This window comes from Poecilia formosa, unplaced genomic scaffold (assembly GCF_000485575.1).
Source record: "Poecilia formosa unplaced genomic scaffold, Poecilia_formosa-5.1.2 Scaffold153, whole genome shotgun sequence".
Classification (NCBI taxonomy): domain Eukaryota; kingdom Metazoa; phylum Chordata; class Actinopteri; order Cyprinodontiformes; family Poeciliidae; genus Poecilia; species Poecilia formosa.
In genome coordinates this window covers 361,294-376,872 of record NW_006800092.1, presented here as the reverse complement: position 1 = coordinate 376,872, position 15,579 = coordinate 361,294, and the positions used below count along the sequence as shown (strand labels likewise).

Below are 15,579 nucleotides of genomic sequence, written 5' to 3'. Positions count from 1 at the left end.
GAGAGACGCATGCTGCCCGAGTGACTGATGACCTGCTGACTGGGAACAGCTGACTGCTGCTTCTGTGCTCTTCTTTGTTGTTTGCAGATGCAATTTAGACCGGAATGAGGAGTTTCTGGAGACGCGGCCGCAGTCCGGCTGCTGTTGCATCCATCGCTCTTTCCTCCTGCTGCAGTCATTTGGCTACGGAGCTATAAAATAAAGCATTAGCTGTGACGCCAGTGAATTCACTGGGGATTGGTGGAGGAAGACAGGCCAAAAATGTGCAAACACGTGAGCTACTCAGTCAAAAAAAATAAAATAAAATAAAAGAGAGAGAGAGAAAGAGAGAGAGAGAGAGAGAGAGAGAGAGAGAGAGAGAGAGAGAAAAAACAGTCAGCAAACAGAGCACCGGAGGGAAGTGGGTCAGCCAGCTGAGGGATGCTTTCGGTTCCTATGCCTCACCAACTTTCTTCTGTCAGCCTCTGTTTTATTCTGATGCAAATCTCAGTGGATCGATAACTAAAGTGTTTGTGTCTTTTCCATCTGTGTTTGACTTCATGCTCAACTAGTTTGCTCTGGGAAAACGGAGAAATCTGTTGACCTGCCAATAAGTAAACCCCACCCGACTTTATAACCCAATAATGGAAACACACACAAATTGCAAGAACTCGTGCACGCACAGCTGCGAGGGTAGAAATTATCTTTATTCAGGGGCATCAAAGTAAAAGTGCGCGAGCACAATGTGGAGCAACTCCGCAAAATTATATGATTTTTGTGAGTATAAATAGATCATATTTTGGACTTCCAGGACCCTGTTTTGACCCACTTCGAAGCGGGGACTCCTAAATTTATCCCGGCAGAAACATTTCTGCATGGAGTCGCCACAAGCTCTCCACTTTCGGACGTTTCTATAAGTTTGTGGTGTGTTTTGAGATTATTGCTGGCTCTAATGAGCTGCAGCTCTGCGTATGTGTGCGTGCTCTTGCGTGTATTTGTGTGTGTGTGTTTGTGTGTGTGTGTGTGTGTGCGTGTGCGCGTGTGTGAGTGTGTGCACACGTGCGATTGCTCCCAGATGTACTTACATGACTCGGGTGGGTCCCCCCAGCTGTATGCAGCAGACAAAGACACAGAAGGATGACGAATGAAATGACACCATTTTCACCCTACAGCTGTCTGCCTCTCCCTGTTTACCTCAACCGACTCTTAAAGTCCCGTGATTATTTTTATTCCCCTTGTAATATTTCTACTTAATGTCCTTTTTAATCTCTTGCACTAATTAGAGCTTTGATATGCCTGTTTAGTGTCAAATATTCATGTGTGACAGTAAAACAAATATTACATCTGAAGTGCTCGACATAAATTAACATGAGAACTTTACTGTTCACACACTTTGTTGCTATTGTTCATTTAAAGTTGAAAAAGTGTACATATGGGAGATAGTTCACAGTCATGGCGCTGAGTATTCAGGAAGGAAAAACTGTAGCAAATGCTGAGACCTCAAAATGTAAATGCAATTGAGATAAAGTATTTGTTTTTAGCCAAAACCTTTGAATGTCAAGTTAAAGAAAGATAGTTTTTAGGTTTCCTTGACTGGGTCTTGAGAGTAACATTTTGCTAGTACTTTTGATTTTGTTTCACCAACAACATCCGAGTCACAGGGATTGAAGTACTTTTTCTCCTTTCCTCTTGATTTTATGTGTGTCTGTGAGATGATAGGACGTGTCCGTCTTTACTCTTCTGTATCTTGAACAAATAACAGCAACATGGTTAACAAAGTCTTACTCACGTTGGTCTCCTTTAAACATACGGATCTATTTTAAACAAAGTTGTCGTGGTTTGAGATCTCCTGGTATTGAAACGTCTTGATTTTGTCACATAGACTAGAGGAAGCCCTAATCAGTGGCAGCCATCTTTACTTTTTGTTCATGAGTGGAATAAAGAAAATGGGAAATTTCCAAAACCAAAATTGGGAGTGGAGAAATCAGAAGAAACCAGAATATATATATATATATATATATATATAAAAAAAACAACTCATTTTTCTATGACTATTTAGAATTGAAAGAATCTTTTCGTAGATGTTGAGTTGATTATTGGGTGTGAAGTTCTTGGAATGTGACGAGTAGAGGCTGATCGAAACGCCGCTACTTTGTAGCTGTTTGGAGACGGACTTGTGGCTGGAAGGAAAGTTGAGTAAAAATCAGAAATCATTTGGACTCCAGGCGAGTCTGAGCAGGAGGGAGGGGGGTCGGACAGAATGAGAGATGACCCAGTTCTGTTTCACACAGGACCGGTGCCAGAGGCACAGAGACCGTGGAGGCTGTGGTGCACGTGACGGGCCTGGGCCGGGCCCTGGTCCACACGGGAAACGCACAATGTCTCGTTTGTTTTAAATGACTGTGCTGTTGGAGCCGGTCTCCCTCTTCCCTCTTGCTGTCTGCTGCGAGCTCTGAAATGTGGAAATGATTTTTGCCTTTGGATCGCGGCCAGATTGTTTTTGGGGATTGATGTGTTTTTCCTCGTCTGTCTTTTCCGCTATCGGTGTTTTACCATCTTCCCAAATCTCTCACCCGATAAAACGCTGCGATTTTGTCAAATCGACTGGGAGTTTTCAGCTAAGGAGTGGCATTTGGAAGGGGAGCACAAATGCATACCAGCCGCTGGCTCAGGGGAATGAGATCTGAACCGGTTTGAAGGGGAGGAGAGGAGAGTGGTCTTGATGGAGGGACTTTCTTCACACTATCATATTTGTTGTGAGCCATTTAGTTTTACCTCTGGGGTGTTGTAGTTAGTGTGGAAATCACCTTCTGTGTTCCAGAAACACACCCTGCCAGCCAGCCTCTGCTGACTTTAAAAACTTATCCCCTATATTTTGTATCACTGGAAAAATAAAAGTTCTCCAAACTACACGATACATGTGCCTCCCACCCGGCTCTGCCGCTAGACACAACACAAGGCCTGAAGCAGCGTAGGGCAGTTCTCACACCTGAGGCGTTTTGCCCATTTAAAACGAACTCTGGCTCCTTTCCCTCCTTGGTGTGGTTTGTTTGTGTGCCCGGACCATTTGGAGGAGGTGGGCTCGGTATGCTTCCAAACGAACTCTAGAGCGGCCCATGGCCTCTCGTGTGAATCCGACGCAGACGCAGCTACCGGGTGCAAGCTTGATCTAAGCGCCTTGCCGTAGTCAGGTATGTGTTGCATTGTGGGATGCGGTAGAGTAACCAAGCCAACAAACAGTGGCGACGCACTCTTTCCTATGCATCTTCTCATAATCGTTCAGTATGCTTCTAATTTTACCTGGAAAATAGCCAGAAACACACTAATGATAGTATTGAATGGTTTTTTTCACTAGTTTACAGCACGGTACATGCTCCCTGCATTTACATTTGTTCTCATGTGGTTCGCAGTGACAGGTTTGGATTTCGCTTGGATTTTTCTTGATCATCCCCCCCCCTCCCAAAAAGCAACAAGTTAGCAAACTCATCAGCTGATTTGGACTGATTTGCTGAATGTCTGCACACCAAGTGTTGACGTTGCTGCTTTAGCAAACTGCGAGAGCTTCATAGATATTATCTGAGTCGGGTGGGGGAAAAACACACCAGGTTGTATCTTACCTAGCTCTGAGTTTCATCGCAAACGTGGGGAAAACAAGCTATGGTTGTGAAATCACCCTTAGATCACACATTTTTAGGTGGTACTTACATTCTGCAGCTGTCTTCTAAGGTTTCCCAGAACTCCTCTTTTTCTCTGGTTTTTCTCAAACACAGACAGACAAGTGCAATGTTATAATGTTACATGCACCTGAGAGTCTGGCCAGTTCAAATGTCAAGAACAGAGAATGAGTTCATTACAGAGTGCCTTCCTGTACAATCTGTGGCCCTTTCATCACGCTTGATGGAAGCGCGCTGCAGAAGTGGGATTCAGGCTGAGCGCTTCTGTTTATGCCTCACATTGTTACTGTGTTTGCCTGTAATCCACCGAAAAGGTTTTTGATGGTTTTACTGTCTGAATAGTGAAGTGGTGTAGGGTGTAACGAAACATCCAGAGTCGAGGTTTGCCCCCGTGTCAAATGCAGACTCAAACTGCGACGCAGCCCTACGATGACGGACAGGAAGCTTGAAAGCAGATATGCTAAATTAGCTGCTGTTAGACACTAATAATCTATTCGTGGGATTCTCACGGTGCTTCTAAATCATTCTAATCTTGTAACAATTTCTTTGGCTTGCCAAGTGCCAAAAATACTTAGATATACTATTTAAAAACGTGGGAGGTTTCTTCAATGGCTTAACCAGACAGAAAATGGCTTTTTTTTTAGGTTGAGAAAATACTACAACAAACTACAATTACAACTCTAATCAAATATTGACTGAGATTAAAAAAACTATTTAGTTGGTAGTTCAGTCAAGCTGCAGTAAGATTCTCATTTTCAGTAGTTGTGGGTGGAAGGAGTTTGCTCTTATATGGCCCTGCTCAGAGTAGCTGTTTGCTTTTCTCCCCAGGAGAATTTTCTCCTAACTCTAAAGTTGGATCTCTACCGTCTACGGCACGGCTACATAATTCAACAAGTCCAACTTCAGTCCCACTAACATATTCCTTTGGCTTTCTTATACAGTTTGGATGGGCTTTTGTTGTGTCAACATGCCCCACTGGTTATAACCTGAAGGTAAAGAGGTAACTACACATCTTGAGTTAAAATATACTGTTGGTTTCTCCTGGCAGACTACAGAACCGGGCCATGCTTTGCCTCCGTGAACAACCAGATGTGCCAAGGCCAGCTCACAGGGATCGTCTGCACAAAAACCTTGTGCTGTGCCACAGTCGGGCGGGCGTGGGGTCACCCCTGTGAGATGTGCCCCGCTCAGCCTCACCCCTGCCGAAGAGGGTTCATACCAAACCACCGCACCGGGGCGTGCCAAGGTAAAGTCTGTCCATAAAGCCGGAATCTCTTGTTTCTTTTTCTCATTCAGTTTCTTTGCCTCCGTCTCTCCTCTATCCCTCTGTATCTTAATTCGCTTTTCCTCCGACTCTTCCCCTCTTTTTCTCTGTCATGCCCTCGGCCCCCGCTACAGAGGATTAGCTCTAATTGGGTTAAATTGGGTGGGTGGCAGTGCCTCCCACATGTGCATGGAATGCCCACAGACACCCGCTGTGACAGGACTGTCAGAATTGGTAACACGGGTCAGTGGCAGTGCCACGTGGGAGAGCTCATTTCTGGTAAGACGGCCCTGCGCCTCGCCGCCTCAGACCCAATAACATCAGTGCCTCTGCAGGGGAGGCGGACCCGAGCCAGAGACCCACTGGAACATGGAGTACTCTTGAGAGTGCTCAAGGTCAAAGTGTCCTGCAGATTTTCTGCCTCATTCCTTGATTTTATTTGCTCGAAATTGTTAAATGAATTAAACTGAGTCATCAGCGTGGGGCGTAAACCCGTTGCACTGTCTCAGCGACGGGTATCCCTTCAACCTTGGTAATGTTCCGTGGTTGAGGGTTTAGCGCTCTGTTAAACTCGACACCCTGTTTCAAATACTTTGCTAATGTTTCTTCACTTTCCTTTGCTTCGCTTTCTGCTCCTCCTGCAGGGAATCTTCTCTTTCTTTCCTCTTTTTCCCTCATCACGATGACGAACAAAGAAAAGTCAAAAGAGGACAGATGCAGAAAAGATGTATGCTGCCTAATGTGTTCATTTTTTGTAACTATGGAATTGGAACTAGGCATTAATTACGTGGTTTTTTTTTTATTTTTTATTTTGTCCAGATGTGGATGAATGCCAGGCCATCCCTGGCATCTGCCAAGGAGGCAACTGCATCAACACAGTGGGGTCCTTTGAATGCAAATGCCCTGCTGGGCACAAATTCAACGAGATCTCGCAGAAATGCGAAGGTGAGCTTTAAGCTTTGCGTCGTGGTGGTGAGGATCACGTGAACCGACTGACTTTCAGAGTCAGCTTGAATGACAGAGTACACTAAGAAATATTTAAAAGAGCCTCAACGTTAAGAGAGAACCACATCCGTCTCTGTGGCTTACTTCATCTCAGTAATGGTATTTGGGTTTTTACTTTGTGGGGAAAAGACCACACACTTTTCCCTTAAAATAAGTTTAATTAAACCAGAGTAGCAGTCAGTTTTCTGTCAGCTCTACCGCTCTTAAAGCTGAGGTTTTGGAGAAAAGCTGGTTTTATTATCATTTTGCTCTATATTAAAGTTCCCTCATAGTTACAGTACAGACCATCTGTTTTCACTGTTTGTCGTACTAAAAATATTTCCAATCAGGCAAATTTAAGCTGAGTAAAATACAGAAAAGCAGTTTTGAAATGCTGATTTAATTTATTTAAGGGGAAAACTATCCTAATGGATCCGGCTCTGTTGGGAAGAAAACTTGAACCTGGTTGTGTCACCTGTAGTGGCAGATATGTGTCGTACTTAAGGGCATTTATCGCACCGCTTATCATTTTTTTGTGATAAATTTCTTATCATGATAAGAATTTAGATTTATTGTTGTCATTATGAATTCCAGATAATAATTTAAAAAACCAAAACCGCTCATATTGTCAAGATTTCTTTATTTTCTCGACTTTTTTTTCCCCCATTGAGAGTATCAATAAATACCAATAAAATAAAATAAAACACTAATAAAATGCATTCAGTGTGAACAGAGAAACCAGTCACATTTCTTTGTGTGACTGGTGTCCTAAACAAACCAATTACAAATGGTTTCAAGAGCAATATTTGTATTTGTTGGGAAACAATTGTTGTGCCATGCAGTCACAGCAAGGCAGTCAACTACAAAAGAAGTAATAGATACCCCAATATTACGACAATATTACCACAAAATATCGTGAAAAAAACTTTAAGGCCATATTGCCTGCCCCTCGTTGCGCTGTGGGGTTTTCTCAACTGTAAATAAGAAAAACATGGAAACGATAAAGTTTTTATGTACGTGTAGATAAAACTGATTTGTTGGACATTGTTATTTTAATTCCACCCTATTTTATTAATCTCAAATTTGGCTTCGGAACGACCCAGAATGTGTTAGATATTTCCATCTTCGTCACGACTTGAATAAAACAGTAAGTCTGTGAGAAACACTGGCTCTGAAGCGCATAAATTTTGATCATTTCCAGACCAGCTTTAAATCTGTTATCCTGGCACTCTTCTTCAGAGAGAATATGTGCTATTTTATGCCCAATAATAATTGCCGGAAAACCTCTGGACTGTGTAAAACACATTTGAAACACGTCTAAGTTACAGTGCCGTGTCTGATTTTGAGCGCTTCAAGGAGAGTTGAGTTTTTTTTGCTCGCACAGGAGAGAATCTGCCTTTGGATTTAATATCCTGTGACCATGTCTCGTTTCCATCTTCTCCTCTTCGCAGATCTGGACGAGTGTTCGAACATTCCTGGTCTTTGTGGCGTGGGTGAATGCTACAATACCGTCGGCAGCTACTTCTGCAAGTGTCCGCAGGGATATTACACCTCTGTCGATGGATCCAGGTGTTTGGGTGAGTTCCAGGTCACACCGACTCTCGTGTCCCATTAAAGGACAAACAGTTTTGTTGTGTCGCCCGCTTTGTCTTCGTTTGTCTCTGGCAACTCAAACACAGAAAATAAAACACTTCAGTCAGGAAGGTGATGCTTCAACCTCTTTCTTTTTTCCATGAGTCCTATGTTTGGCACTTAGGGAAGAAAAAATTGAAACGCATCCATCGTTCCATCTGGAAGAATTTAGGTCAGTAGTCAAGTGCCTGTCTGTAGTTCCACAACAATGGACTGCAGTACTGTGCACAAGTCTTTGGTCACTCTTTATTTGTTTTATATATGTGCATCTTTAGACTTTTATTGTTTTAAGTGATCTTCGGGAATAGTTTTTCAGGTTTTTCTTTTAAAGTTTTTGCTGTTGTTTTCCTTAATTTGTAGTCCAGTGCTAAATCATTCTCTGAAAAGTGTTTTTTGTTGTTTTTTCCCCCACTTGATTCACACTTAAAAAGTTGAGAGATAATCTTAAGAGCCAACTAAATTTGTTCTTTAAGCTTTTTTCTTTTCTTTTTTTTACCAGAATTCTCTCCAGAAACAAATTAAGTTTCCATTATCTAACCCTAACCTCCTATGAAAAGGACCAAAGGTAGCACAGTTGACAAAATGTAATCACTTAGCAGTGCTATACTGAATCCCAAAGACTTATTCCCTAAAATCTGACATGTAGTAGATTAAAGATTGGATTGGAAATCAATTAAAAAAAAAAAAAGCATACAAATTTCAGAGAAAGATTTTGATTAACCTTCAGACAGTTTTAGGTAACACTAAGAAACACTGGCTTCCTCGAAGCAAACAATAAAAAAGACAAGTTTAAGCTTTCTTTGGGGGGAAAAAAATGACATATTATGAGTGAGGTAAGACGAGCTTGACTTTTGGAGGAAGAGAAATGTGCGTGCGTTTGACTGTCAGTCCACCGGAACTGCGATGATGATTTCCAGAAAAGCTGAAAAAGTCCCTCCTTAAGCTCGGTTTCAACCAAAACAGACCAGGGAAGAATGCGAGTTGGAATAATCCATTTGACCTTCGAGCGCATTATCACACTCGCATGCATGCATGCACACAGAAACATATGCAAACACACGCTCGCATTACCCCCCTCAGGAGAGCATGCTTGGAAGGAATGTCTGAGTCTTCCGTGCCAAAACGCTGCAGTGCCAGACATTTCAGTCTACTTCCCATGCAGCAACGCTACAAGTCTAGACCCTGAAGGACAGATTTTTTCTTTTTAATGTGCATTTTTCACTTCATGCATACCTGGAATTGTTCAAATTAACCAACGATAAGGTGATGGAATATGGCTCCGTGCTGGAGCACATGGGTTTAGCTGGCTATGAAACACAACGGGAATTTTTATGTTGATAGGCAACTTCACAGTGTGACTCATGCTGGAGCAATGAGCCAGAAGCTGCAGAATGAAGAGAAAGTTCCCATAAAAGATGAATTGATGACTTTTGGAAGTTACCTCCATCCCCAAACAATGGAAAGTCTGAAACGGCGACCTCTGTTTGATTCTACTCTTGCCAGTTTCCCAACATGCGGACAGCGCGGGTGGTGATCATGCAGCACGATTTGTTTAACTCGCTTCACGCCGTGTCGTTTTTCACAGACGCTCGCGGCGGATACTGCTACGGAAGCCTGGTGGACGGACGCTGCGCCAGCCAAAACTCACAGCTGATAACTAAAATGCAGTGCTGCTGTGACAGCGGGCGCTGCTGGTCTGACGGCTCCACGCCGGAGATGTGCCCCATTCGTGGAACAGGTGGAGTCTCGAATGAGCTCGCGTGATCTCAAAGAAATAATAACCCAAATATTTTACTTACATTTTGTTTGTAATTGTGATTTGTGATCGCAGAGGAGTTCCAGAGACTGTGCATCCAGGTAACCGATTCTAACAACGGAGTGGTGATTCCCGGTCGGACCCCTGACCTACCCAGCATCTACCCAATCCCAATTCCCGGAGAAGTCCCTGGTCAAGTTCCTGGTCAAACTCCCATCCACATCCCAATTCAAAGACCGGTCGTGACTCCAGGCCAAGGTCCAGGGCCGTATCACCCACCAGTACCTCTTCCTCCTCCTTCAGGTGCTTTCTGGTTTTCTCACAAAAAAAGAAAAATGGACCAAGAGCGTTTCATACTTTGCTTAAGCTAGCGAACTAGAAGGCATATGAGATCATAAAACAGGTAAAAGTATTAAAGGTTTATGGGCAGAATATGTTTAAAAGTGTTCTATAAACATTTGACATCATCCTTAAGACAACACATTACAATTTTGTGCAACTCTGAATTATTTTATGAATGTAAAATGAACCAGCCTTCCGTCTCTGGAGACGTTTTGCTCTTCTGTCCACATTTGTTTCCAAAACGTTCTTCGATTGTTCTGCTTATAGAAAAGCCATCAGCTGCGTTACACTCTCTGAAATGAGACAAGACAGGGGAGCATGGAGGTTATCTTATTTGATGTTATTAAAATTGTTTAGAAATCATTATTTGGTGCAATGCTGAACTACTTCTATGTCTAAAGTTTGACGGTGAATTGTGCAAGTTCTTTTACGTTAAAACGCGTTTGGATGTGCCAAAAGGACAGCTAGCAGACACTCTTAGTTAGGATTAAATGTTATGGGGAAGATTTCACATATTTAAGCTCTTAGTTGTTGGAGAGGAAGAAGTGTTTATTGGCCAAGTTTCCATGTTGGCTAAAAGTCAGTGTCTAATTTAATGATCAGACATGGTTTACATGATCTGGTCTTTGTGTGAGAGTAGCAGGCGGATTCATATGGCAGCTCATATTAGAAACGTAATTTATCATCTCTGGATATTCCAGGTCCGTTCCGTAAGAACGCTCTTTCCTACACTAGTTGTAGGAAAGAGCGTTGATCTTTAGCTTAGCCGGTAATGTGTTGTGAGCAAATAGTTAATTTTCCTGAAGGTATCAGTAGGAAGTAGACATTGATTAATGTTCGATGTGATTTTTCCTCTTTAAAGTTTTCCATGTTTATTATATCAAAAATGATTAATCGTAGAAATATAAAGAAACCTGCTCTTTTTTTTTTGTGAATGCAATTGTGGACGGAAAACCGTATTTCACATTTCAGATACAATTTAATGTGTTAAAAAGTCCTGAAGCTGTTTTTGTGTGAAACAACTTATTTTGTTTTGTGAATTTTGGGCAAACAAAATTGGAGACTAGTTGTCTTATGAACATAGGATTTAAAGTACTTCATAGAGACAAAATACTGCAATTTATTTCAAGAATGCATAATCGTTCATCTCGACTCGTGATAACAAACACATTTGCTTGATGTAAGTATGTTTGCTTCGTTTGATTGCTTTATTTCTGAGTTGCCATGTTCATAATGGGCTGTTTTAGAATTCATGAATTCATTTTCAGCTTGCACATCCTCAGAAACTTGAACTCTGTGCACCCTGGATTCAACAACCTTTTACTTTGTCTGTATGCTTTTTGGTACAGAATGACACAATGTTTATATCACCAGTTGTTGAATGCATGTGTTGTTTCTGTCAGGTCCTGTTATCATCCAGACACAGAATATCACCAACATGTGCCAGGCGTTCCGTAACCTCTGCCTGAACGGCCGCTGTATTCCCATGCTGGGGATTGGATATCGCTGCGAGTGCAACATGGGATTCAAGCTGGACACCAGGGGCGAGTGCATCGGTAAGAACCGCTGAACTGCCTTTTTTTCCGGTTTGCTTTACACGAGAAAGCTTTTTGAAGCCCAGTGATTGCTCTACAGATGACGATGAGTGCGACAGAAGTCCTTGTCCGCACGGTGAATGCATGAACACCCCTGGTTCTTACATCTGCCAGTGTCCTCCCGGATTCCAGACTACTGCGACTCGGACGGAGTGCCGAGGTGATGCCCACACTGGCCCATCCCGCAGAAGCGCAGGCGTACGCTTTAAGAAGCCTCGTGTGTTTACTGTGCGTTTTGCTGCCTGCAGATCTGGATGAATGCGTCGCCAACGGGCGTATCTGCAACAACGGGCGCTGTGTGAACACCGAAGGCAGCTTCCACTGCGTCTGCAACGCCGGATTCGAAATTTCAGCAGATGGCAAAAATTGTCAAGGTCCGTCAGTTTGTGAGATCTACTTTTTTACGCAGCAGAGCCAGATTTTAAAGGGTGGTTCACTTTAATGGTTGCAGCAGTAGATGTGACGTTTATTTTTAATGGAGCGTGGATTCGTTTGGGGTCTGGAATAGAGTGGGTGGGATTTTAAAAGATCATGCTGGCAATTTTATGAGGATTTCAGCTCAATGAGCTTTAGAGGACATGCAAAAGTCTTTGCCAGAGCAATTAATGTTATGGAAATACTTGCACTATCTGTGCTGTCTGTGAAATCCCTTATTATCCAAGACTATAATGTAGGCTTAATGTGAATGTTTTGGATTTTAGTTGCATCACAACTCTCTCTTTCTGCCTCGATGTTTTATATGAGGCTAAACAGACTGTTTGGTTCAACAGTCTGTTAGTTTTTATCCAACAACTAAATGCAAAGCATTAAAACGCTGCTGGCATTGTCATTTTTTATTATCAAAAACCATAATCAAAGTAGTGTCTGTGTGCATTCCTTACAAAATGATGACTCTTAACTTTGAGATTTTCAAAATCCAACAGTTCTAGTGACAGACTGAAATCCAAAAATGATAAAACAGAGCAACTTTGTAACATACATTTCATTTACTGCCATCTGCTGAAAGTCTCCGTCTCTTTCACTCCCACCAAACCTTCTGAATGAACCGCAGACATGCCTCGACATACCATAGAAAATACTGCTTCCTGTAAATCACGGTTGTGCAGCTCCAGTTGTCAAGGGCTGCTGTACGTCATGTCAGTTTTAGATGAGTCTCTGCCCAAACTCTGCTGATCCTAAAAGTCCACAAAGTTCTGCAATCAATCAAAATCAATCAAATTTTATTTGTGTAGCACATTTCAGCGGCATGGCATTTCAAAGTGCTTTTCATAATTAAAATAAAAACAGCATGTGAGAAAGAGAAAGAGATTTAATTAAAATGTTAACAGTGAGAAAGAGAAATAAAAAGCTGTAGAGCTTTAGTTGAGACGCCGTCAACTGGGACTCCAACCCTTTGTACTTTAGTCAAAACGCCGTTTGACAAGGACTCTAACCTCTCGGACTACAAAGACCTGCTGTTGTTTGATTCAGGTGTGTTGAACCAAGAGAAGAACTAAAACATTCAGGTCACCAGACCTTGAGCACTGACTCTGGATACATCTGCTTTAAGTAGCATCTTACATCTCTGTGCTTCCCTTCTAAACATCCGATATTTACAGAAAATATATAATATCTAAGTCAGCACATAGTAAAAACTTATGGTTTATCCACAAAACAAAAAGGTCACGTTTCAGCATTTCCGCCTGTTTGGCCATCAAAACTCCAAGTTTTCACGCATTAAGCTGAAAACTTGGAGTTTCTTTGTAGCTTTTATCTTAAATGACAACTCTTGCAGTTTTGATTTTTATTTTAGCTATTTTGCCCTCTGATCTAATTAGACAAATTATTATTGGAGCAACGGTGTTTACAAAAAAGATTTTACTAATGTGTTGGTTTAAAATTTCTACATGCTTGTATTACCAATGAGGGTTTTAAGAACTTTCTATTAAAATATTCTTGATTATTGATCTTCTGGATGTTTTTACTTTCACTTTACATGCAATCAAGCAAGCAGGTTTGGTGGCAAACACGTTGTAAAGAAAATATGTGGAACCATGAGGCGGCACAGTGGTTGAAGCCTTTTTGTGTAAAACTGTTTCTCTGCTGGTACCGCAGCTCTCCCCGTACAAAACCTTCAAGTTTGTTAGGTAACCATGCTACATTACTCATAGGTTTAGTGTATGTTACTAGTTTGACCTGTTGGATTGTTGTTAAATGGTGATTTGCCTAAGTTGACCGAACTTTGGCCCACTGACTGATGAAAATAGGCAAGTTTCCCCAAAGATCCAGCCGGTCGGACAGCTGGCTGGATCTTCGGCCTCATTCAGATAACGTTACCTGGAGGCTCCGCTGACAACCTCTTGTTTTCCCACAGACCAGGACGAGTGTCTGATCAGAAACATGTGCCTCAACGGACTGTGCATCAACGAGGACGGCAGCTTCAAATGCATCTGCAAGCCCGGGTTCCTGCTGGACACCAGCGGACGCATGTGTGTAGGTGTGTTGGTGAGACGGTTTACTGTTCAGCTGAAAGTTTCCCTCAGTTTTTCCTCTTGCATAGCGTGCAGTTTGCTGGGTGGCTGACTCTCTGGTATTTTATTGCTGCTGTTAAGTGAGTCTGAACAGACGGGGTAAAAAGTAAAAAAAACTAAATAAAAAAAATCCCCCTAAATGTCTTGGAGAAAAAAACCCCTTTTGTTTCCTGTCAGGACAGCTGGACATGTTGGCAATCAGGATCTGCCTTTTCCTGCCTAACTCTGCCTGTTGCAGCCTATCTAAACCTATTTGGAGCGAAGAGAAAACACATCTGGCCTCTTTCTAACATTAAAACAACAAAATGACTATAGAATTCCTTGAACAGATTTATATGCATATTTTTTCTTGACACTATCAGATGCAACAACAAAAAGAGAAAGAAATGTACATGCCCTGTAGATAAATGGGAAACATTCTCTCTTCAAATGTGTCTTTCCAGGGTTAACTCGCCATACAGCCATTTGATCTCAGAGACGCTGAGTGCATCAAGTCATATTAGATTAAGCAAACAGGACAAGGGCGTGGGAGAAGTGTGCTCATGTATGCAGTCACAAATGAAATGTGTAGCTTAAGAGGATCCCGGGGGAGAGAAGGGCGGGCGGAGGGGTTCATTGTGTTTCAGTAAAATCTGGCTCAGGTCACATGTACATAAACAAAATGGCACACAGGCCACATCGCTGCTGGGAATTATGACTGTGACTGCCGTTAAGCGGCGAGATGCTGCAGGTGCCGCTGAGACTTTTGCTGCAGAAATAAGAGGGGAAGAAAACAAATGCTCTGTTTCTGTTTGCAGACATTGACGAGTGCGAAACTCCGGGCATGTGCATGAACGGACACTGCGTCAACACAGAGGGATCGTTCCGCTGCGAGTGTATGGCGGGGATGGCGGTGGGCCTGGATGGACGAGTCTGTGTTGGTGAGCCGCCATGCTACAAGTTTTGATTCATTTCCTTCACTGTAAAATAAATACGGCAGGCAGAAATCTGACACTACATCTTTTCCCTGGTTAAAATGAGTCTCTTGCACTGTCTAAAATGATTGATGCAGTTCAGTCACACTTATTCTACTTGCAAGAAATGTCCAATTTTGATATTCTGAAGTGTTTACCGTACCGTGAAATACCTTCACAGAGTCACTACCATACTTTACAGATGCACAGCCAGAATGGTCAAACTTCCTGTAAACACGGGCTGGGATGTGAACCCACCTGTGAGCTCAGATAACTACTCCACGAGTTGAAGTTTTCCATCAACTCGTTAGGCTTTTTACTGTCAACACGGATGAGTAAATGTTTTTCTGCTGGAGGTTTGTGTTTCTCTAGTTGCTTAGTCACTGCTGACTAAACTGTTATCTGATGCATCAGTACACAGTTTTAATTCTTTGTGACTTCTAACACTGAATTTTACCTTTTTTTCCCCCCTGATTAACATTTCCCTAAACTAGATGAGATGATCTGCCAGTGCATGAACAAGTGAACAGGTTTCACCATTGTTGTTAAATTTGATTTTATGGCCAATTTAATCCCTCAAGATGCTACGGTGAGGAAAATAAATAAATCTCCTGCTGATTCTGACATCCAACGAATGTAATTTTATGCCACAGAGTGAAATAACTATTTGAGCTCTCATAACAAACGGTGCACCTGTAGACAGAATCGGTTTCTTCCGAGCCCAACGATAGCTCAGGATATTTCAGACGTATAAGCAGATCTGCTCAAGTGTTGTTGTTTTTTTTGTCATTCTCTACTAAAATTAATGCATCCTAAAATTTACGACTATTCCTTTTTAGACAAGAGAAGCTTAATAAGAAGAAGACAAGAACGATTTCTGCCAACTGTCT

At 42.2% G+C, this 15,579-nt stretch overlaps 1 protein-coding gene across 2 annotated transcripts in view; it reads left to right on the top strand.

Moving 5' to 3' along the window:
• The window catches only part of fbn1 (fibrillin 1), a 66,347-nt gene that overhangs the window by 13,645 nt on the left and 37,123 nt on the right, over positions 1–15,579 (top strand). Inside the window, exons 7-16 of one of the 2 annotated variants that reach the window (XM_007563930.2) lie at positions 4,702–4,899; positions 5,737–5,862; positions 7,353–7,478; positions 9,119–9,271; positions 9,365–9,592; positions 11,035–11,187; positions 11,267–11,386; positions 11,475–11,600; positions 13,580–13,702; positions 14,534–14,656. In XM_007563930.2, the coding sequence (XP_007563992.1) occupies positions 4,702–4,899; positions 5,737–5,862; positions 7,353–7,478; positions 9,119–9,271; positions 9,365–9,592; positions 11,035–11,187; positions 11,267–11,386; positions 11,475–11,600; positions 13,580–13,702; positions 14,534–14,656 (1,476 nt within the window). Of the gene's footprint in view, positions 1–4,701; positions 4,900–5,069; positions 5,645–5,736; positions 5,863–7,352; positions 7,479–9,118; positions 9,272–9,364; positions 9,593–11,034; positions 11,188–11,266; positions 11,387–11,474; positions 11,601–13,579; positions 13,703–14,533; positions 14,657–15,579 lie in introns of those variants that run through there. The other variant, XM_016677327.1, reaches the window with a different exon arrangement.